Consider the following 25,198-nt stretch of genomic DNA (forward strand, 5'->3'; position numbering starts at 1 on the left):
GAAAGAAAGAAAGAAAGAAAGAAAGAAAGAAAGAAAGAAAGAAAGAAAGAAAGAAAGAAAGAAAGAAAGAAAGAAAGAAAGAAAGAAAGAAAGAAAGGAGGGAGAGAAAGGAGGGAGAGAAAGAAAGAGAGAGAAGGGAGGGAGGGAGCAAGGGAGAGAGGGAAGGAGGGAGAAAGGAAAATAAATACAGGCAGCACAAATGGACTAGGTATTAAATACTACTTTTGTTGGCCTAAAATTTTCCTGTGTTTTCTTAAAGAAACATGACCATATAAATGTAAACTAAAAAGAGAAAATACTTGAATTTCAATGTGCCAGTTCACCTGTTAAAGTTGACTATTTTTACTTCCCTCTCAGATAAGATGCTTCAATTGTATTTTTCTTTTCAAGGTAGAAATGGAGCAGCAAGAAGGATAGAGGAGTGCTTAGCTCAAGGGTCTCAAACAATTAGAACTAATGTGATAAGAAAGGCACATGCACTGTGGCTGAATGCTCCATTTTCCCAGAATGTTTTACTGATTTACCCACATCCCAGTCCCCTCCAAGTTTGGCCTACCCACTTCAGGTTCAGCTGAAATGTTCTTCTGGCATGAGAACATCAGCAAAAATATGCAAAAGAATTTCCCTTGAATATAAAAAATGAGGTTTCAGAACTAATCCTCACAGGAACACACTAGCAATATGCAGTCTACAAATTGTTGGTTTTGGAAAACTTCAGATGGATAGGAAAACAGTGCCTGCCATTGTGTCATCAGGGGATGGAGGAGGTTCAGAGAAGGGTGGGAGAGGAGCCCCGCCGCCCAGGAGAACTTGAAGTCCAGGATTCTGTCTGTGTCACTCTAAGAAGGAACCATAGCAACCCAGCAATGCCCAGCCTTGGCATCGAATTTGCCTGTCTTGCCTGTCTCGCATGATTGCTTTACTTCTTGGTTGCAGATAAGATGGCTTGCCAAAAGCATGTCTGAACATAATCCTTTGAATCCTAAACTGACTGGTTAAGCTAGGTGGAGCCACTCATGGCATTTCCTACCTCACAGAAAAAGCTGCAGTAGCCCATCATTTTATGGCTATGCTTGCTGGCAGAGAAAGGAATGGCTGGAGAAAAGGGGGTCATTGAGTTTAAAAGGCCCTCACTGGAGAGATTGAGAAGACTTAAAAATTGCCATAAAAGAGAATTCTAGAATGGCCTCAACATAGATCCATTACCTTACCTTAGGTTGTAGGTAAATTCTTTCCCTCACCCAACAATACACTTAGTTTTATTAATCAGCCAGAAGTGAAGACTTTTAATGAAATATCATCATAAGAAAAGATCAAAAGAATATTTTCCCATAAGCCAGGAAGTATTCTCCACTCTTTTTAAAAATCAATTTATTATTTATATTCAACATCCATTAAAAAAATTTTAAATAGGTTGAAGAATAAATTCAATAAAGAATCTAAGCTAATCAGAATACATTTATTTATTTATTTATTTTGCTGAGGCTTTAAATTTATTCATTAGTTCAGTGAGTGGAGATGAAAAGTCCTGGGAGGGGCTGAGTCACCTGGAAGAAAGAATATTTCAAAATCCTTATGCCCATTAAAAGTTTACTTTTAGATGAAGCACCCTGACCACATAACGTCTGTTTTTAATAAAAAGCCAGAGTAGGAATCCTAACAAATGCATGCCAGAAAGGGGGTTTAGGATTTCAAAAAAAAAAAAAAAAAAGTTAGGGACATTCCTAAAACTTAACTACTGTTTTATTTATTTATTTATTCTCTTTTCCCCCATGGATTCGCCACAATTTTCTCTATTCAAAAGAGAAAAATAAAAAAGACATAAGTGCTATTCTCCATCATATCCAGGCCAGCAACAAACTTCGCTTTCTGAGAAAGAAGTTTCCTTTTTCAAGTGTTTTTGCTTCACTGAAAGCCCTTTCTTCTATTCGCTCTGAAACAGAAACTCCTAATGTGACCAGGCAGCACAAATACTGTCCTGCAGATTCCCTGTTGGCCTTTAATATTGTTACCAAAGCAGTCACTGAGCATTTGGAAGGAGGGGACGCAATGTGGGCTTCTGCTTCCTTTTCTTCTGGGAAATCCACTCCTTCGTTAGCAAGTTGTGACCTTGCTTTTTAAGAGAAAACATAATTTTATCAAACTTCTTTCACAGCTATTTGTAGTTCTAAAGAAATCTTGAGTGTTCTGGGTTTCTCCTTTTCTTTTTCAAATTGCTTTCCATGCTGATGTACCAGAGAGGAAGGAGAGAGGAGGGGGAGTGATTTGGGGCCTGATTTTTCTCTGCTTCTCAAGCTGTTTTGGTTTATGTACACTGAATTTTTCTGTGAGGAAGCTGAAACCGTTGCATGATGTGTGCCTGCCTTAATTAATCCCACCTGAATCAGGGAGAGTCTCTCCCAACAAAGCTTACGAATGTGGGTGCTGACTTAGTGAGTAAATTGATTGTGCAGTGTCTATGATTTGTAAAACATTCTCTGTTGCCAGGAGATCTGGGTTATCCCCTCCTCCCTTCCCCCTAGCTCAGCTCCTCTGAAGAGAATAAAGCCAGGCTGGAGAAATCCAGCTGTCTGTCTACTTGCTCGGAGGAGAAGATCCTCCACAGACCGAACGGCCTCTATGGAGGCCCGTTATGACCTTGTTCTCCTACTCAAAGACCAGAATCTCCGTCAAACATTCACTTTAGTTCTCAAAGAGTTATTCTTGGGTACAGCTTCTTAAAATTAGTTTATTGGGAATCACAGCCTGGCCATGAACAGAACAAATTAACTGAATCGGAGTGTGTTGTTCCTGGCGACAGCTGACTCTGGCATTCCTTCACTGGCTTCTATTCTCCTCTCCTCTCCCTTTTCCTTGCACTAAGATGTTTTTCAAGGATCTGAATAGAGGTTGAGGTAGGACGGGGAGGGTCTCCCTCCCAAAAGAGGACTTCTTCATTTACCTCCTCAATCCCATCTCCATGGAGCCAAAATTAAAACAATGATAGCCATCACTGAGCTGCCTTCTTTGAACGCACTCTAGCCCTCACTTCTTAGATGCCTCCCTAGGCATGGATACGTTGGACCATCTCAAAGGATTTTCCCTCTAGTCCAGTTCACTCCAATTTAATCCCCACATAAGACCACAGAGATTGGGGCCTGATCACTACTGGTGTCTAACATTAAGGCTGAAGACCAAATCGTGTCCTGCATATCTGATTTATTCTTAAGGCTCAAATCAGGATGGCCCTTTGGTCTCAGAGTTCTGTTTTAGAACCACCAAGTTGGAAGAGGAGAACAAGCCCATGTCATGATTCCACTAACCCGACTCACTTGGCACACTTGGTCAGGGGCCTCGCTCCAGTCGCACATACTCAGTAAATTATTCTTTAATCAAATAATCCCAGAGGAAATCTGATATAAATACTTCTGAAGGAAGAGACAACAATGTCTTGATGTTCTTTTTTCTCTAGTAATGAACTCCAGTTTATTCTACCTAGAGTTTGTTTTTCATGTTATTTAAAAGTTGCGTTAGCATTGACTCAAGTGGCATCTGTTGGCTTGAAACTTCTCTTTTGCCTAAATTAACCGTGGATTTTAATGACAGTTTACATGTGATTATTTCCACTTAGGGATAAGGTCTCCTTGTTCTGTTTTGTTGTTGTCTTTTTTTTTCAGCCAGTCCCCCAAATTTTGAGTAAGGACAAACCCACGATTCTTATGAACATGCCATTGCATTCCTAACATCAAGTTGTGGTTCCATGGAGGACGAAGCTGCTGAACTTTAAAGTTGGGGGCTCAGGGTATATGGACAAAGTTGCTTCTGTGACTAGCCTATGCTGATTCCTCCTCAATAGGTATCCTGGAGTCATTCTTACTCCTCAGCTGCCCTCTACAGTTATGGCTTCTTTTAACAGTTTGTTGTCATCTGGACAAATGATTCACAATTCTATGACCTTTCCACTTCCTTAGCCACTCTCCCTTGAAAGAAAGAAAGAAAGAAAGAAAGAAGGAAGGAAGGAAGGAAGGAAGGAAGGAAGGAAGGAAGGAAGGAAGGAAGGAAGGAAGGAAGGAAGGAGGAAGGAAGGAAGGAAGGAGGAAGGAAAGAAGGAAAGAAAGAAGGAAGGAAGAATTCCAATTGTTCTGAGGGATATCTTTTTATTTTAGGCCAAGTTAAACTTTAAAATAATTAATTAAAAACAAGCAATGAGATGGACTTGCCAAGAATGAGATCAGAAACCCAACTTTGATTTGCTCAATTTCTAATATTTCATGAATCTCCACAAGATTATTGTGAAACAGAATTGATGAAAACCTGCTTATAACTAAATGCCATGACGATTTAGGACCCTAATACAACTTAATACGCTAGTTAGTAAATAGAAAAGGGGTTATTCATTATTCCTTCAAGAGGATGGCCAGTTTAGTCTCCACTCCTTTAAGTATTCTAGGAAACCTTACCCTCAGATTCTAGTATGGCTGTAATTCCCAATATGATACAGCTTGGGTGACCAGATGGCTTAATTTAATAGCCCTTCCCATTTTAGGTCTTGGTTTCAAAACTTGATTCAGTCAGAGTAAAATTAGTTTGGTGGTTTCCTTCTTGAGCCTTGAGAACTTTCTGCTTGACACAAATATCACCATCCTGCCACAATTGAGAATGAGAGACTGCTAAGGAGAGGCTGGCCCAGCAACAGAACTGCAAGTTTAGGGGAGATCAGAACTGGGGAGTCTTGGCATATCACTGAGGTAGACTAGATATTTCACTACTGTTTTTAAAAGGCCTTTCTACAAAAGGTTTTTCCGGACACCAAATGTGGAGGGTGAAGGGGAGAATAAGAAACGACAACACTCTATAGTTTGCATTTCACATGTGTCAAAGCACAAGTAACCTAAATGCAGACAGGCAACTTGGAGTACAACAATATGCCCTTGTTAGCCCAGAGGTGGCTGGCACTGGGTTAACTAAACAGAACTGACTTCCGTGTTCCATGACAAGAAATAGCAAATAGCCTTTTGATTGTTCTGTTCAGGGGCTTTGACTGGCTGGCGCCCACAAAGGGAGGGAAAGCCTTTCCAGAGGTTAAATATTCCTAGCCTTGCCCTGGGTCTCACCTGATTGATAGAGGAAGACAGCCAAGGCAGAACTTTGGCACAGCAATTCATGCCCAGCAGAATACGCAGAGTCAAAGAATTATTTTTTTTCCTGTGGCCAAGTCAGCAGCAAATTGTCACCAGTTGGAATCTGCTGAATGTTCCTATAGACAAGTTGATGTCAGCTTAAAAAATTAAAAGACCAGCCTGTAAGCAAATGTGGACTGTGGTGGACGCACAGCCCTGCGATGTGATTGCCACACTTTTTCCTCCCTCCCTGTTACAAGAGAATGAATTCAGAGTTTTTCAGACATTCTGTTTCCGCCAGCTCTAGCCATGATCCAATGAGTCTTTCAAAGTTTTAGGGCATGCTGAATTGTAGCCCTTTGTCCCTTAAGATCCATCCCCGTACCAGGCTCCCAGAAGGGGCAGTCAGAGCCATCTCCCTTCTTTATGAATTCTCACGTCTTAGGAAAAGTCAGAAGCAAAATGTAAACAGTGCTTACCGCAGTTGCTTTAACCAATAACGACCAGGAAATTCAAAAATGAAAGTTTAAATGCTGGATCCTTCCCTCAAAGCCCTATGTCTCTAGGGTCCTACCTCCAGTCATATAAGGAAAGGATTTAAAAAGAAGCTGAGGGCTGAGTGGCTTTTGTCTGCTTGTCACAATCTTATAGCTATCTAAATGTAGAACTTTAAAATAGTTGACATGAAAAGTCTTGGGCTTGTTCATGTCTACATATAGTAAGTTTCTTCTGTGGGTGTGTCTCAGTCTAAACACATATTTACACCCTTTGGTTGCCAGATAGAATCCACCCCAGGTTACAGAATCAGGGGAACCCAAATCACTGGGTCCTTTTTGCCCTGGCCAGTGTTTAGAGGGGAAAAGAGTAAAGCTGGAGAGATCTGACTGCATATGGATGCCAAATTACCAGCAATTGGATGTGGGTGAGGGTCACATGGCTCAATGATCCAAAATTAGAAGAGTTTCTGTAGAGGGCAAGTCTGAAGCCACAAGGTATTTAGGCAACTTCCCAGTGTAGGCAATGCTGTAACTTGGTGTGACCTTTTTTCTTTCCTTTTGGCTGCTCTTCAGGCATCATAGCCACAGGGTGTGCAAAAACTACAAATAACGAGTGCTTGAAATTGCTGACTTTTTTTCTATACTGCTCCCACAAACAATAGTAAACATCCAGCGTTGTTTAAGTAGAAGCAAAAGTCTTGGAGATGTATTTAGTATTGGGCCGCTCAAAAAAGGCCAGTGCCTCATTCTCAGTGGTTCAGTCTAAGCAGGGAAATGGGTCACCTAGATTTGCCCCAGGGCATAAGGAATTTTAGTCTATGATAACACCTTTCCATTTTGTAAATTATTTCAGACTTTGAAAAATAGTATCAAGAACATCTAATTATTCTAATCCAAATCAAAAAGAGATTTGTAATGAATGAGAAATTTAAAACTCTATCCCTTACCTGTTCTTTGATAGAAGGATCCGTAAAAAACAAAATGGGCCAAATGTATTGCAAAGAGAGAGAAAAAGAAAGAAGTTAAGTGGATCATACAAATGAGATGATCAATAACTCACATGTTGGTAGTACTTTAGGGTTTGCAAATCACTAGCCATACAACTGCCATGCCAACCATCCCAACCTCTACATGCAAACTCTTAGGGCCTGTCATTTCACTGGAGAAGGAAATTCCCAGTTGAAAAAACTCCCTCTTTCCATGAAGCTAGCAATTTCTCCTTAGCTTAGAGGCTCTGAGAATTGCCCTCAGGCAATTTGAGAAGTGACTGGTCCAGGACTCATATGAAAAGACATTTCCAAGTGCTTTACTATCTGTATGATTCTAAGAGTAGCTTCATTCAAATTGTGAGAATATTGGTTATCATCTCATCTATCTATAGTACCTAAAGTGTGCAAAGCACTTTCTTCACACTGTCCCACTGAGATGGTTAAGATGAATATTAGTATCCTTGGTGAAAGTCACATGATATACTATATACAATTTTGTTGATTCGCCTTGAAATTATTCTCAAGGTCAATTCTGAAAGTGACTGATTTTTTTTTCATAGTTGGAAGTCAAGGCACTGTATCGATCGGATTTCTACACCCCTATTAGTATTCATATTTTTATGTTAGTAAATGAAAAAATGTAAAAAAAATTTTAAAAATCACCACTACTATTTATAATGATCAAGAGAACATTTTGCTTTTTATTAATGATGGGAAATGTTAAATAAGTTGATGTAAAAATACCTTATCAGACAAAAATTCCACCTTACTGATTGCTTTGTGAGATGGAAAATTAAAGAAGCATCAATATATTTAGTGGAGGAATCACTGTATTTCCGTGATTTCCTGTTGATTCCCTGGACCCTAAAAATCACAGAAACATAATTTGGAACTGGAAGGGAATCATACAGATCACTCAGTCCAATCTTCTTGTTTTATAGACGAGGAAACTGAGGTCCACAGACAAGTGACTTTCCCATGGTCACATGAGTAGTCAAGAGAATCCCTTGTAGAGACTTTCTACACTGTGCCACTCTACTTCCAATATCCTTACCTGACATTTCAGTTTATCAGGTTTTATAAATATACTTTCTCATGTTGAGAGTATTATATAATTTTTTCAAACTATAACATTCTAATTTAACAAATTATCTTAATGATTAAGATCTCTAAAGTCATATTGAAAACCCATTTTAATGGTTATAATAAATGTACTTGATAGAGCTTCCCCTCCTCAAACTTTGGTTATGTGATTAGATGCTTCAATTTTAATTTTTTTTTACTGTCTAGATAATTTTATCTTCACATTGTTGCTTAACTAATATTTATCCAGCAAGAATAATATTCTAACTACTGATAAATAATCTAACTTCTGTCCTTGGAGGCAAATACTCTTAAATATAGGGACTTAACCTTCCCAAACCCCTATGTCTTTCCTTCTTATGACTGAAACCCTGAAATTAAAAAAAAAATCTAGTCTCTTTCTTTGTAGAACAAATGATTCCACAAGTATTTTCCTAAGAGCCACAATGGGACAACAGAAGTAGTTTACAAATGGATCTCTAAAATTAAAAATATGTGCCCAAAACATTAAAAATTTACAATCTGTTTTATTACTTCTACCTTCAGAATTCTTATTTATCATTATAATTTACTTCTTTCTTATTCAGTTCTTTTTCTTTCTTCTTTCTTTTAAACCTTAACTTCTATCTTGGAATCAATTCTAAGTACCAGTTCCAAGGCAGAAGAGTGGTAAAGGCTAGGTAACTGGGTTAAGTAACTTGCCCAGAAATCACACAGCTGGGAAGCATCTGAGGCCAGATTTTAATCTAGGACCTCCCATCTCCAGAATTGGCTCTCTAACTACTGAGCCACCTAGCTGCCCTGGTTAAGCTATTTTTCAGCAATGTCCAACTCTTTGTGATCCAATCTGAGGCTTTCTTGGTAAAGATGCTGGAGTGGTTTGCCATTTCCTTCCCCAGCTCAATTTTACAGAAAAGGAAACTGAGGCAAGCAGAGTTAAGTGACTTGCCCAGGGTCACACTACTAATCAGTGTCTTGAACCAGATTTGAACTCGGGGAAAATCAAGTTTCCCCAACTTTGGGCACAGCATTCTATCCACTGCACCAACAATGCACCAGCTGTCCTAGTTCTTATTTACCTACCATGTAAAACTATATAGTAAGAAAATGATACATATAGATTCAAGGAAAGACTAACAAATGATGATAGGGATCACTGGTCCATCATCTCCAACATAAGGGACAATTCATGAGAATATTCTTCTGCACCCCTTTCTCATCTCACCCTCTACTTCTTTCTTTCTCTGTTCTTATTTCCTTTGCCCCTCAATTAAGTAGCATCTTCTAAAATTCTGGACCCCCTTCTCTTTTCCTTTAGTTACTGATATTTAGTAGGGCACCTGCCTTCTCACTGCATTTTGGCAGGAAAGTACAATGAGGTAATGAATGGAAGAAAATGACCCAGTCCCTTTCTGGCTTCATGTAACATCCAACATTATTCAAAACAGGACTTTTTTTTCGGGGTCTGTCCAAAATTGCTTCGAGATCTATTGCCCAGAGGTTCTACAGTAGAATCAAGAATTATGAAACATAATTGGGCTTCTCTTGAAAAACTAAAAGTTTACCTTATACTCTAGACATATAGAAATCACATTATGCTATTAAATTTATTATCTGTGATATTTCAGCTGTTCTTATGATCTGACCTTTTTGCATCAATGATGTTTAAGGAAAGGTATGTGTGGAAGATGAGAGAAGAGAAAATGAAAGCCTTTTATTTGTAAGTGTTTTTGGCTTCTCTTTCACAAAGTCCAGCAGTTTTCTCCTCGAGGGCCTCCCATGGTCATTACAACAATGTTTTTCTGAAAGCATATTTTGTGGAATATGGCTTCAGGATGATGGCAGTTTTTGTTAAGGGAGATGCCTAAAAGGTTCCCATATGGTTTTCATCGATTTTGCAGTCTAGACTTGCTTTATTTAGTGACTTTGGGTTTGAACTGGAGGAACTAGAGTTTTGTAGATACTTTCATTTAAACCAAGAACAACAAATGTGTATGCATATTAAGACATAAAACAAAAGGCTTGACTTCTTGTTAGAGTCCTGAGTTGAGGACAAGGAAGTCGGTTGAAAATTTATCCCATATTCATCACTGCTATGATTCCCTAAACTCACTGACCCACCCACCTCACTCTCACAAAATTATACAAAACTAGAAAACTTATAGAGGACATCAGTAAGTGTTACATTCGTACAATCTATACCATTTTCTTTGGTGAATTCTTTGTAACTGAGCTGATGTGTGTTAGTTTGAAGCCTCTGATTCTTTCTCCAGACTCTTTACATGACCCTAGGGACATATGATCTCTGCCCTTTTAGCACTAACTTTTACAAACATAGCATTTCCTTTAAAAAAAAAAAAAAGACAGAGAGGCCAGCCAGCCACTAAGTAAATGGAACTGAATTCTCCAGAGTTCAGAAGTGCCTTTGCCACATGTTGAAAATTCAGTTTTTAAGGGCTGTTTTTTGAGACCTTTTTCTGACTAAGAATTACTTAGAGGCAGCATGACATTTTCAGAAAGAAATTCTATTTCTATTTCTATTTCTAGATCTGCTCATAAATTGGCCTTTTACTCCCTGCTAATAGCTAACACAGCAAATCCAAACCCAGTTTGACTACATCAGAAAGAAGAGGTTCGTGGAAGCAGAGAAAATGTGGACCATTCTGTCTCTCCCAATATCATTGCTTGGTTTGGGACTAAACATTTAATTGAGCTTAGTCACATATTTACTCATTGACATGGCAGCTAGCAAAGCACACTGCCTTTCTGTTTGTTTTTCTGTTTGCTTTGGGGGAGAAACTTTTCAAAAATCTCTTCTGAAGCATCTTAGAACTCCCCCTGCTGGAAATTTTTGAAATTAATGGAATTTCTTTTGAAAATAATCCACAAGACCTGGCCCTAACCAAAATCCCATTTTGATTAATATAATAAAACTTCTTTTGATCAGTGTAGTATTGAAAAAAATCACCAGATGGGGGAAAAACACGGGGCTCTGCCACTTTTTAGCTTGGGTAAGTGCATGACCATTCATGGAATCAATCCCAATCCTGACCAACATGGAAGATTTAACCTGCTCCATTTCTCCAAATGAGGTCAGGGTGCCCTTCCTTGGGTACCCTGCTGGCCCTCTACCATCAGGGGTTCACCATGTTAGTACCAAACTTTGTGTAACACCCCAATCATATTTAGCCCTATGAATGCTCAAAACTCCCAATCTCAGTCAATCGGCTCACCATCCTCCAGTAGCAAGGATCACACATATGTACCACCATACACGACCAGCATGTTGTATTTTACTGATCATTACATTCTCAAAATGATAGGAATGAAATGTAAACTGTGCTCAAAATGTGATCTTTATAGCCTCACTGTTCTCAAACACCTTCCACCATTACTTGATGCAATGTACACATTCACTCTTTCCACATTTGGAATCTTTCCTGATTCAGTCGAATTGACAACTCTTGTATACAGGTTTCACAAAATTACTGGTTGTTGTTGTTCTTTTACCAACCTTCCCTTTTTTCTTCTTCTTCTCAATATTAAGCTGTCCAAAAAAAAATGTTCATCTTTTCAAGAGGTTAGCCTTTCCCAGGAATTCACATACCTCGTTTTCTGTGTCCAAAAACCACAACTAAACCAACCATCAAGAATCATTAATTAAGTACCTGTTGTGTGCCAGGCACTGTGCTAGGCGCTGGGGAGACAGAGACAATAAAGGAAACAATGCCGACTTGCAAGGAGCATATGCTTTAAAGAGGGAAGACAGGTATACATATAAGTATATACAGAATAAATATTAAAATACAAAGTAATTGAATAGAAGGTAGCTTGAGAAGGAGGGCATTAGCATTGAGAGGATCAGGAAAGGCTTCATTCTAGGAGAAGGCAGTCCTCAAGCTGCATCTTGAAAGGAGGGATTCTGTGAGGCTAAGATGAAAGAAGAGTGTATATTCCAAGCATAGAGGACAGTCAATCCAAATGCACAAACATGAAAGATATTGAGGGAGAAGAGGTGGGGAATAGAGAGAAAGTCAGTCTGACTAATATTTCCTAATATAGGAGATGTCTAATGAGCCTAAAAAAAAAATAGGTTGGGGACTAAGATAAGGGCTTAGCATAGTCTTAAGCCTCCTTTCAGATAGATCCCACCCTAGGAATGATTCTTACCCTGGGATTGAAGATCATCCCTAGCATTTGAATGTTTTCCTATACTCTATTCCCAGGATCCCTAATAAGAACAATAATACATTCTTCCACTAGAAGGTTACTTTGAGCAAGATGTTAAGGATCACAGTAGAAATCTCTACTAGCCAAAATGTTTTAAGGCTACCATTATCTTGCTATATATTCAATTGTTGTGTTCCTTAAAAAAAAAAAAAAAAAAAAAAAAAAAAAAAAAAAAAAAAAAAAAGCTCTAAATAAGATTTTTGGACTTGGGAGTTCTTTGTTTTGCTTTGGGGTTTTCATTTTTGTTTTGTTTTGCAAACCTAGTCATTTTCCCATTCGTTAAAATAATTATCTCATTGATATTTATCTCTGAAGCAGTGACAAATAATAATACCTCCTGATACTTAGACTTTTAACTTTTAACTTTCTCATGGACCCAACTCTATTTTTCCTATTAACTTTTTTTTGTAGGCCCAGTCTACCATTTAATTTCTTTGTACTAATGATCTATGAAACACTTTACACTAGGGGAATCATTTCTTATGCAATATGTTTGTATAATACATATTAATCAAAATATGTTATATTGTATAAGACATATAAAAGTTCCCTCTATTCCCCAATACATCTTTTATAAATATGGATTTTCCATATTCCTGATATTATTGAAGTAGGATATACCTGTATTAGCATAAAAAATCATAATTAATGTATAAATGTTGGCCAGCTTGTCACAACTGGCCAAAATTTATCCTAGTATTAAACCAATTTTGATTTGTTTTATGGACATCCTTCACCACAAAATCCCATGCATGAGGAATTAATGCATTTGATTCTTTATAAAACTACTTTTTCTTCCTCAGTGGAATTATTTCTCTTTCTAGTTTCAGAATTTTATTCTCTTGAATAAAATCCTTCCATACATTCTAGAATTATTTCTTCTTTAGATTTTTGTCCCTAAAATCTCATTTATATTTTCTCTGAAAACTATTTTCTAAAAATCTCCAAAAAAAAAAGAGCTCAACAATAACTCCTCATCACAAATTTTAAAATAGATTGGTCAGTTACCCCAAGATTCTCATCATTTCTACTCCACCAACCAAATTGTGTTTGTTGCTAAGAATAAAATCAATCAAGTAATAATTGCTAAGTATTTATTAAATGTCTCCTCCATGTTAGGCACTGGGCTAGACACTAATTTTAGAACAATTAAGAGGAAGTACTGTTTAAACATCAAATATAGTAGAAATTCATTATCCCCTAAGAAATGGAGGGAAAGTAAAAATATAAATTGTTTTAATAAAGATTTAGAGCAATCTATAGTGGCATACCTATAACAGTTGTTCATTAAACCTCAGTACATTTATTTGAGCTACATACCTCCCCCCAAATTTTTAAACCCTCACCTTCAATTTTAGAATCAATATTAAGTATTAGTTCTAAGGCAGAAAAGTGGTAAGAGCTAGGAAATGGGGGTTAAGTGACTTGCCCAGGGTCACACAACTTGGGGATTGTCTTGGGCCAAATTTGAACCCAAGGTTTAACATCTCCAGGCCTGGCTCTTAATCTACTGAGCCACCTAGCTGCTCTCACCTCCCAAACTTTTTAAGGTCATGTCATGGGAAGCAATTATACTGTTGGCTGGTGGCCATAGAGAGAGGAAAACATTGTACTATAGGGACCAAAGTTCAGTTCCAATATGGGAATTTTTATAATCTTATGTGCTTCATATATAGTAGACTTTCTGTAAATGTCTGGAAGAATGAATAAATATTACCAAATACAAATATTCTGAAACTTTAATTACTATGTTAAAACTATCTTTTCTTAAAGAGAAAATTCAAATTTATTTTAAATTAAGTTTATCCTAAATTAATATTTATTCATTAAATACTTATTGAGTACTGAAGGCAGAGAGTGTTTTATATTTGTCTTTATATTTCCAAAACCAGTCACAAAGCCTAATTCCTAATAAGTACCAGAAAACTACTTTTTAATTGAATGATTCATTCTTTCTTATTTCCTGACATGTACAAAAAACAGTATTGTGTTAGACACAATAAAAGGATACAAAACAGTGTACAAAATTGTCCCTGTCATCAAATAACTTGCAATTTTCATGTGAAGATATTCTCACACACTGAATATTAAATTGCTTTGAACAGGTAGAAATAGGAGATTTCATAGAAAAAAATACATGATTGCTAAAAATCTCAAAGTTTTTAACTCTGTCTTCTTTGAAAGTTATTAGCTAACAGTTTGGGACTATCAATGATTTAATTATCTTTATGATGTCTGCTGGCTTATCTTTCATTACTAACATTATTTCTGAACCATCCCAAATAATCTTTGGTAATATCACAAAGTCTATTTATACCCATCATACATCTTTTCCTTGCTATTTGGTCACCTACAGATATCATAGTGTTCCATGATTCTTAGCCTGTAGAACATTAGTATTGGAAAAAAAAGGGCCTTTATGTCAGGGAGCAGCCTGACAATACTATTGGATTTCCCAAATATAATCCATCTCTATTCATTTGCAATACCTACCTATGCACAATACCAAAGAACCAATACAATGGGCTGCTCATTCAGCTGTCTTATTAAATGAACATTATGAATTCTTTATCTTTTTGTCTCCATGAGAATTTTAGACAGTCCTGAATTGTGTACACCATTAACAAACTAATTGTTAATAAATTAATTAACATTACTTCATTAACAAATAACTTAAGGACATCTATGAGGGTCAATATTTTCCTAAGATAGAGACTAGGAACTATAAAGTAGCTCTTAAATGCTACAGAAACAATCACTCCATACTTTCAGTTCAAGGCTCAATAAAGGCATTCCTTACTTTCTCATGACTTCATTGAAAAATTGCAAGTAATTTAAATTTTTACAAATGGAACGATACTTAAACTATTAAATGCTTAATAAGATCTCATTATCCAAAAGAAGTCTATAGTATTTCTTTAATAATATATTCCTTTTTATGGCTCTCTTTGAAACCATATAAAGGATTTTCTTACACTGGCTTGCACCAATTTTGAGATGCACTGAAGCAGCATTCTTACAATCTCCAGAGGGAAATTTCAACATTAGACATTTTTAATCTCTGTAGATATTAACCTTTTTGGAAGGATTTGCTAGTTATTAATGTCATATAATTTGTTGTAGTCCTATAGATTTTTAATGAAGTAATAGCCACTTTGATAAAGCCTTACCCTTGTAAAAGGGAAAAAGGCGGGGTTGGGTTTGGATATTGATATTTAAAGGTATGGTTGCCAAGAATTGTATAAATATCAATTCTAAAATGATTTTAGTAATTTATTTATAAAATATAGGAGAGAGAGTAGAAGCAGAGAGATGAGAAGAGGGTAGAGTAAGAGATCTAGCTTTAAAAACTAGACTATGTACTCAATCCCTGGCTTTACTCTGGCAGGGCTCCAGAGGTCCTAGCTGAAGAGCCTAAAAGTTAATTAACAAGGGGTTAGCCATGAAGGCTTCTCCCAATCAAGGGAGCTTCCGGGAGGCTAGTACCTCAGGGGTACTAAAGTAGACAGCCTTCTTCACTTGCCACATGTAGTTCTAAGGAAAAGATTTAAGAACAGTCTCACCAAGGTCTTAGAGTCCCAGGTCTCAGGTACAGCAAGCAGCATCTCCAATTCAAGTTCCAACTCCAGGAAAACGAACAAGAACTGGTCCACAGGAAGTTGTCACTCCCTTTTAAAGGCACTTCTTTTTTTATCACTTCCTATGCCTTTTTCTCAGTTTACGTGTCCAACCACAACAGACGCTTTGCTTAGGACTGCCCAGGAGGCAGTCAGTCAATCCTGATTAGTCACCCACTCTTGCACACATGAGTTACAGACTTCCCAACTTATGAATTAAGTGGTGATGTTTTCACCTTTGCTGATTAAATCTAAAGATGAGCAGGGTAGGTTTAATCTCATTATGACACCCTCAACATCTCAAAACCTAAATCCACAACTTAATCTTGGGTTTAATCTTACGTATATTTAAGACAACTTCTTAAAACCAAAGAATCCCCACCATCTTTCTCTTCTTCCTCCTATAATAATGATAATAGCAATGGCAGACATCTTTATAATGTTTCATACTTATTTGAGACTGACAACAGTTATGTGAGGTAGGTGTTTTTTCATATTTTACAGAATCACAGAATTCTAGAGTTTCTTAGAAGGAATATAGATAACTGTCTAGTCCACTCTATAACCAAAATGGAAGTCCTATTAACAAATTTCATATTTGGTCATTTTTCTTCTACTAAAAGACCTCTAATGAGGGGTATCTTACCATTCCACTCTTGGACAATCTTGATTGATAGGAAGTTTTCCCTACACCAAGACTAAATCTGTTTGTTGTTCTTATTTTGCAATTTCTACCCTTTGCTCCTACTTATGCTCTCAGGAGCCAAAGAAAACAAATCTACTCCCTCTTTCATGTGACAAACTTTCAGATACTGGAAGCTAAACAACTATCATTCCTCTCTGTCAATCCCAACAAATCTTCAGATCTCCAAGCTAAACATCCCCCATTCCTTTGAATGCTCTTTCTATGACATGGTTTTAAGGGCCTTCCCAACCCTGGCTGCCTTCCTCTAGACACTCCTGTTTATTATTTATTTTTCAAAACTAGTACTCAAAACTGAATCCAGTATTTTGTAAAAGACGTCCAGTGGGACTTTCATTTCCTTATTTCTGCAATCAGTGTCCCTAAGTATAAATCAAAGCTCCATTCATTTTTTTATCTGCTAAATCTCAATAATTACTAATATTGAGCTTATTGTTCACTAAAGCCTTTATATCTTTTTTTTTCTAGACCAACTAGTGCTTTACTTTACCTCTCCTCCTCCCTATCTCATACTCATAAAGTTGTTGGTTTTTTTAACTCAGTTTCCTCCTTTCTAAAGTAGAGACAACAATAATAGTATATACCTTGAGGTTATTATGAGGATCAAATGACATAACATTTACAAAGTACTTTACAAAACTTAAGACCCTATGTAAATGCTATCTATTATTACTTAGAATTTCTTAAAACCTTTGACAAGTTTCACACTACTTTTTCTTTTAGTTGAGTTACTTTATTTGTTGTTAGTTATCAGTATCCAATCCACCGCAAGCTATGACCTTATCCATTTTTGAACTTTTTCCACATAATATTGCAAAAACTTCAAAAAAAAGATTCTTCTTTGCCCTTTTTGTTTGTTATCATCCTCAGCTTATTCTGATCTTTAGCCTTCATGCTTTGGTGTTTTTGTCAGTTTGCTTTTTTAAAAATCCTTATCTTCTATCTCAAATCAATACTGTGAATTGGTTCCAAGAGAGAAGAGCAGAAAGGCTAAACAATGGGAGGTTAGGTGACTTGTCCAGGGTCACATAGTTAGGAAGTGCCCAAGGCCAGATTTGAACCCAGGATCTCCTGTTTCTAGGCCTCATTATCTTTCCACTGAGCCACCTCACTGCCCTTTGACATTTTTTTTTTCTTACAGGACTGTACTACACTCCTAAATTGATCTTCTATTACTTGTCCTTCCTTCCTCTGTACATATTTATATGTAAATATATTTGAAATACACATTTATATATGTATATACACATTATTTATACATATACATATATGTGTATCTATATCTATATATATAATCTAGATTGGAGCATTTCCTGTGTACCCACAATTATCTCTTTAAAAATCTATTTATTTTTCCTCACTAGATATGTTTCCTTTTCTTGATTTCATTCTTAGAATTTCCTGTCCTCTTGGGGACAGCGCTTTTAAAATTTTAGTCCATGGATAATTCTATTTAGCTTTTTGTGTTGTTCACTATTTAGCTTTCTTCTCTTGTCTTAGAAAAATCTGTTTTCAAAAACCTAGGTTATATGTAAGATTATGCCAGGCCATCAAACCTTGATGGCCCTTATTTTATCCCAGAAACCAGTTCCTATCTTTTAATGAGACCCAAATTTTATAGAAAAGGAAACTAAGTCTCAAATGTTAAGTAACTTGTTCATGTTAAGTTCATGTCTCAATGTTAACTAACAGCTAGTGTCAGAGATAGGATCTGAACCTAGATCTTCTAACAAAAAAGTCCAACATTCTGTCTACAACAATAAACTCTGCTTATATCCTGCTTTTCCCTTCTTTTTTCCATTATGTGAATTTAAGTAATAACAAAGACTTTGTTTGATTGAAGCTATCATTTCTAGGAACCCAGAACCATAGACCTTCACACTTTCTTTCATCAGTCTAAAGTTACCATATTTCCTCTTTTTTCCACTCTACGAGTATGAAGAAAGCATGGGGAAAGTATTGGATCTGGAGTCAGAAGAGCTGGATTCAAATCACAGTTCTGTCACTGACTCATCTGTGTGACTTTAAGTAAACAAATTCACTTCTCTAGATCTTAGTTTCTTAATTTGAAAAAAGAGGAGGTTGAACTCTGGATTCTAAAATTCCTTCCAGTTGTTATTCTTTTCTTTCAATTGTTTTAGAAGAGTTATCATCCTATGGACACCATCTAGTATTCATTCATCATGACCTGTGGATCCAGATCCTTTTTTTGTCCTGAGTATTTCCATTATGTGATAATAACCCACAAACATCTTTATTAGAGTGGGGCTTTTGAATCTCCCCCAATTTAACCATGTTACTTTCCCTGAAATTCAAAGCAATTTGTCCTACTAGAATCTTACTATACATAGTTGACCCAATATCCATGAAAAGCTCAGAGCTACCTTAGCTTAGCCAAAGTGGGTCATTGGCCTCAAGGGACAACTGGCATTTTACTTCCTCAATTCTTACCACCATAAATCAGAGGAAGAGAATGGGATGAAACAATGAAACTAACATACACTTCTGATTTACTAAAGAAGCCATTCTACTCATCCACAATTCCATCCACCCTGCAGCAGCATTTGCCTTTCTTGTGACATTTGGTAGAGTGCAAAAATAGTATTCAATGCCCAACCCTACAGCTACAAATTGTAAGGCCATTATGTTAGTCTCACATCTTTCAACTTTGATTTGAAAGCAGAAGCATGGTAACTATGAACCAACCACATACACACAGTGTTTCAATAAAACATTAAGTGATACAAGATGCTCTATTTCAATAAAAATGGCAACTTAATGAAACCCATCACAAAGCTGAGCAACTGAGGAACAGTTGTTGCAAAATTAATAACTGCTCTACCCAAAGCAAACTCTATTGCATAGCGGATAAAAAATTAAGCCTTTGAATAGGTTAGAAGCTGGAATAATTAAATGAACATTCATGGTTGACCTGAAATGTGCTTTCTTTTCTTTTCCACGGTATTCTGTGTCTACCTCTATGCCCACACAGATTGTCATTCTCCATGTCGGGATATTTTCCCTCTTCACTTCTCCTTGGAATCCTTTGCTTTATTCAAACCTCCCTTTAAATTCCATCCTCTACATGATGTCTTTTTTGATTTCCCCCTTGCTGTTAAATATTCCCGACCCTCCTAACTTTTTGTATCTATGCTTTAAACATACTGTGTTTACTTCTTGTGCTCTCTAGGCAGTGAATTCCTAAATCTACAGATCCAGTCCTAGTCTCTCTTGTGAGCTACAACGCCATGTCACCAACTGACATTGGAACACCTTAAACTGATTGTCCTTTAGGCAGCTCAACCTCAACATGTCTCAAATTCATCATCTTTTTCCCAGCATTCTCTCTTCCAAACCTCCCTATTACTGTGGAGTGCAAAACAATCATCTCAGGTGCTCAGCCTTAGCATCATTTTGACCCCTTGCTCTCTCTCTCTCCCCACATATTCAGTTAGTTGCTGACTCTTGTCATTTCTCCCTTCACATCATTTCCCCTCTATGTCCCTTTCTCTTTACTCATACAGTGTTCAGGCCTAGTTCAGGCCTTTATCATCTCACCTGGATTACTGCTACAGCCTTCAAATGTATTTCCCAGCCTCTTTGCATTTCAAGCCAGCCTCAGATTGCCAAGGTAATTTTTCTAAGATTCAGGCCTGACTATGTCCCCTTCCTCAGGGAGTTCCAGTGGATTCCTATCTCCTAGAAAAACAATATGAATACTTTCATTTGGCCTCACAAGTTCTTCAGAGATTGCCCCCTCCCATCTTTTAAGTCCCCTTAAACTTTAATCTCCTCCATACATTGGCTATTTTAGTAACCCTGAAATATTACCCAACTCTCTACCTTTGCACTGGCTGCCCCCTATGCCTGGAATGCTCTCCTTCTCTTCCACCCGATGACTTCCCTGGTTTCCTCCTAAGACTCAACTCAAATCCCACAAACTCCGGTTGTCTAGAGACTACTAATCTGCCTTCCCTCTCAGATTGCCTTCCACCTGCTCTGTACTCTCTATCATACACAAATTTAGTGGTTGCTTGTAATGGTTCATATAGAACATAAGTTCCTTGAGGGCAAGAACTATTTTCCATTTTCTTTGTATTCCCTAGACTATCACATTAAATATTGATATGACACACAAAAAATCAATGCCAATGCAGTGCCTGGAACATAGTAAGTACATAAATTCTTGTTAATTGATTAATTGACATGTTGCCCCCTGGAAGAATATAAAATCCTCAAGGACAAGGACTATCTTCCCTTTGTCTTTATATCCTCAGCATCTATAGTGTCTGCCACATGAAAGGTACTTAAGAAATGCTTAACAAATTGAATTTGCATTATTTCTGGTGGTCCCTCAGAGGATTTTTTGCTATTATTTTTTTGGCTAAAAATCTTAGTATTTTTGTATTGGTAAAACCAACCCGAATACAGAATCTCAGAGCTGGAAGGTATCACTGAGACTGCAGAGTCTCATCCATAATTGTCCAGGAATGTTCTCCATAATGCACCAAACAAGTGGGCATCCAGGCTTCTCTAGAAGATCTGTAATGAGGGAAGGATTCCATTGCTTCCTAAGGCAGCTCTTTCTGTGCTGCTGAGATGCTAAACACTGTTAGGAAGTCTTTTATTTTTAATTTGCATTATCCAAATTTGGGCTCTTTATTGCTTCCTCTCACTGTTCTCACTCTTGCTTTAGGAGAGGTCCAACAGAATAAAGTTTAAGCCCTGTTCCCTGTGATTGCCCTTCATAACATAATAGAACTTTCATATCCCCATAAGTTTCTTCTTATCCAGACTAAATACTCAATTCCCTCCACAGGCCCTCACAATTCATGAAGACCCTTTACTTTCTTGGTTGCCCTTCTCTCAACACTACCTAGATTATCAATGTCATTACTAAAATCTGGCCCCCAGAACTGCAAAATCACAAAGTTAGAAGAAACTTAAAAACCAATTCAACCAAACTCCTAGATGATGAATTAGTCATCTCTACAACATTACTGATAAAGGAATTATCCATTTAAATGCCTTCAGTGACTGGGAACTCACTATTCTACTTCTGGACAGCTTCAATTATTGTAAAGTTCTTCTTTATTTTGAGATAAAAGCTGCCTCTCTATAATGTTCATATGTTGATTCTTGTTCTTCTTTCTGAAGCTACAAAGAATGAGTAAATCCAAACTCTTTTCCCCACAAAGAAGTCCTTTAAATATTGGAAGATGAGGATTAGGTACTTCTCGGCCCTCTGACATCCTCATTTTCTGCAATCAATCATTATATAAAATGGTTTCTAGTCCCCCAACTGTCCTAGTCACCCTCCTCTGAACATGTTCTAACTTGTCAACATTCTTCTTAAAGTGCAAGTTACTCTGACCCTCTAGATCCCTGATTCTCAATCTATTTTGTATCATGAAAACCTTTGACAGCCTGCTGAATCCCTCCTATGGATCCCTTCTCATTACTATGTTTCTAATGCTTAAAATTAAATATATAATATTACAAAAGAAACTGATTACATTTAAATATAGTTATCAAAATATGTTTAAAATAAATTCACAGACCTCAGGTTAAGAACTCTTGCTCCAGACATTTATCATCTAAGCAGATATTAATGACTCAAATAGAGCCAATCTTTAAGATATCCATTTTTAAAACATCCATTTTTAAAAGCATTTAATTATGCACAAAGGGAAAGTTGTTTTTAACAGTATAGATTATAACCAGGAGTCATGGTTTGAAATGCCTGGAAGAAATCATCAATATTTCTAATTAATCATGGCCATTTTCTAAAGAGGCCTTGTTTGCCTAGTCAAACTAATTTATTGATGTTGCTTGGTAGAAGCTTATTAGTCTCACTCAGTGACAAAAAGAAGACAAAAATCTTTTATTGCCAACTTGTTCTTTTCTGCATTTAGTTCTATCATTATTGCTATTAACTTAAGACTTTAATAATTGAAAATGTGGGGCATCTAGATAGCTCAGTGGATAGAGAGCTGAGCCTACAAATAGGAGATCCTGGGTTCAAATCTGACCTCACATATGTTTTAGCTGTATGACTATAGGCAAGTCACTTAACCACAACTGTCTAGCCTTTACCACTTCTCTGCCCTGGAAATGATACTTAGTATCGATTCTAAGAGAGAAGGTAAAGGTTTAAGAAAAAAGTTGAAAAGTAAAGAACTTTCCTCAGTATGAGAGGCTAGTTAAATATTATCCTTTGCATTTTATAGCCGAGGAGACTAAGGTTCAGAAAAGCTAGTGGATTGTCATTGGGCACAAAATAGGGGGTAGAACCAAGGCACAAACTTCTCAAGACTTTATATTCTAATCCAGGAGTTTTCCATAGCCCCAGACCAGCTCATGGCCTTCTGCTGTGAAACTTTTAGATGAATCCTCATTGGCATTTGACTGATTCTAGTGATTGAGAGAAAAAATAGCCATTAATCAACAGTGGTACTCCCCACCTGTTAGTATGGGAGCCCCAATTTTTTCTTCTGGTCTGTTGTAATGAGTGAGTCTATATTTTTCTGATACTTTTTTTTTGCTACCTTCGAACCCTTAGCACAATCAGAACCAGAAGTAGGTTATTAGAGCTTCATTCAGGCTCCAAATATGGAGGATGATAGCTCTTGCAACTCTTCAACAGCATTGAAATAGCCAGAGTTGGCACCTAGTGAATGAGAATCATTAACTAAAGCAGGAAGGTACCGCATAGTGAGTCAAATGTGAGCTCTTCCCCAACACACACACACACACCTTATGATAGGCTCAATGGGATTTCTGTTCCCATTCTTCACCCTCAACAGAGAACAGGTTTTGTATAGCTTGCCCTGAAGTGGTTTGTGGTACTTGTTCAGGAAGCAAACAGTGACAGCTTTTGGCACAGTCAAGGTGATGTTCTGACTTGCAAGTGAATTCTATGGTCTGAATTTCAAGAAAAATGGTAGCTCTTATCAGAATTGTCAACAGAAATGGTAAATTTAGTTTAGTTTTAAAATATCAATAGTAGCCTAGATAATATGCACACAATAGAGAGTAAGATTAAAACCATTCCCAGGGAAGGAAAGGGGAAGAGTATAAGGATTTATTAAGTGCTACTATATGCCAGAAACGGTGCCCGGTATTTGTAGTCATATAAATATTATATAATTTAGAGCATGCGATTTAAGAAATGAATCTTGGGATCAGGGAAGGAATCATAATAATTTGGAATGATCAATCAATTAGGCTAAGCTTCTTAAGTACAGTAACACCTCATGATCTGCAGCTCATAGATCTAATAGTCTCTTCTATTGGAAACACTCCTTAGAAGAAGGAATAGCCAAAAAAATGGAGCAAAAACCCTATGTACACCTACTTTATTCACAGAAGAAACTCTTAGCTCTTTACTCTGTCTGTTTACTTTTTTTTTTTTTTTAATATCCCTTAGCTTCCATCTTAGAATCAATACCGTGTATTGGTTCTAAGGCAGAAGAGCAATGAGGCACACCCATTTACTTCTTATTTTAGACCATTCTAAAACAGGTTGATTCTTCTCTGATTCTTCTCAGCACCTAGAAGCATAAACTTTAAAAAGGGATATGAAGATAAGAGCTGATAGTTAAGAAGGAAACAAAGAAAACCTAATTTTTTTTTAAAGAATCAAAATGTAAATTCTGGAGTCATTTAGTATAGGGATAAAGAGCCTTATGTGCCTCAGTAATTCCTCAGGGCATAATTCATTTGAAAAACACCTACCTCACAAAGTGGTGAAATTATTTTTGACATACTCTAGGGAAAAAATATAATCCATCTGAGAGAGATGATCGTAAAAAATGTTCAAAGTGTGCTAGTTGTGATGTTTAAAAGCTTAAAGCTTCATTTGTGTTCAGAAGCTGCCTGCATGTGAAGGCTTTGAGGGGATGGGGTGAATGAGCTGCTGCTATATCTTATTTGTGATGAACTGAAAGTGCTTGTGCTCAGTGTTTATGAGAATGTGCATGCTTCTGTTTCCACTTTCTCACTGTCCCAGGAAACTTGCAATTTCACACTAGATGTTTCTACTTGTCTCTTTACCTTTGTTTTTCTCTCTTTGTAGCCGGAGACCACCTCCTTCACCAACTCGTCCCACTATAATCCGTCCATTAGAATCCTCCCTTTTAGACTAAGTGAAGTTTCTGGCATGGCAACTAATTGCTAACGAATTATAAAAAAACAACTAACTTGATAACCGTTGCAATAAATCATGAGTAGTCGCATGTGTGGACATCTGTAGGCAAGTAACCAGTTTTACTAATATACTCGTCACTCATTCTGCATTGCCAGTGGCATTTCCAATCTTTGGGGAAGGTCCATAATGCTTCGACCCATGAAAATGGCTGGCCTTATAGAATCTTTACATGGGCCATTGACCAGGGCAGACTTCCTAAATAAGGAAACGAGAATTTCGAGAACATATATTTTACCTGCATATGAGTGGACTTGGCCTTTCCAAATTTAAGAACAACTTGCTTTAACGATGTTTTCCATTAAGTAGCATTCCTGTGTAATAAGGAATAGTAACATTATGCAACATATAACTTCTTTCCATAAATTCTAATTAGGGTGAGAGGAATTCTGTTGTCTGTTATTAAAGCTGCTGCCTGCTCCATAATTATGTACTCAGATTCCCTTACCCTCTCCTTCCTTTCACAGTCCTGCTGGGAAGTGGTTTTGTTATGATTTCTTAGGAGTCAAAGCTTTCAAAATTTATAAGGTGCTTTGCTAAGGAAAACTCAGTGCTTTGCATAGTATAAAGACCTTTTCCTTTTCCTGACTTGTTTTGCTTCATGTACAACTGTGAATCAAAGCTTGTTCTTCACTAATCAGTCAGTGAACAAAGCAGCATAATTTCAGAATTTGAAAGTGAGGTAAAATACCACATCCGTCACGGTGTCTAAGAAATAGTCTTTCTTCTTTGACATAAGCAGTAATATTCTCCCTAGAGTATATAACAGGGATG

At 37.0% G+C, this 25,198-nt stretch overlaps 1 protein-coding gene across 4 annotated transcripts in view; it reads left to right on the forward strand.

Annotated features, from left to right (window-relative positions):
* The window catches only part of DNM3 (dynamin 3), a 612,108-nt gene extending 587,743 nt beyond the window's left edge, over positions 1 to 24,365 (forward strand). For 3 of the 4 annotated variants that reach the window (XM_044672207.1, XM_044672209.1, XM_044672208.1), the window contains one exon: positions 24,296 to 24,365. In XM_044672207.1, the coding sequence (XP_044528142.1) occupies positions 24,296 to 24,365 (70 nt within the window). Of the gene's footprint in view, positions 1 to 3,656; positions 4,021 to 24,295 lie in introns of those variants that run through there. The other variant, XM_044672210.1, reaches the window with a different exon arrangement.
* The last annotated feature ends 833 nt before the right edge of the window (positions 24,366 to 25,198 follow it).

The sequence above is a fragment of the Gracilinanus agilis genome, chromosome 4 (genome assembly GCF_016433145.1).
Source record: "Gracilinanus agilis isolate LMUSP501 chromosome 4, AgileGrace, whole genome shotgun sequence".
Classification (NCBI taxonomy): domain Eukaryota; kingdom Metazoa; phylum Chordata; class Mammalia; order Didelphimorphia; family Didelphidae; genus Gracilinanus; species Gracilinanus agilis.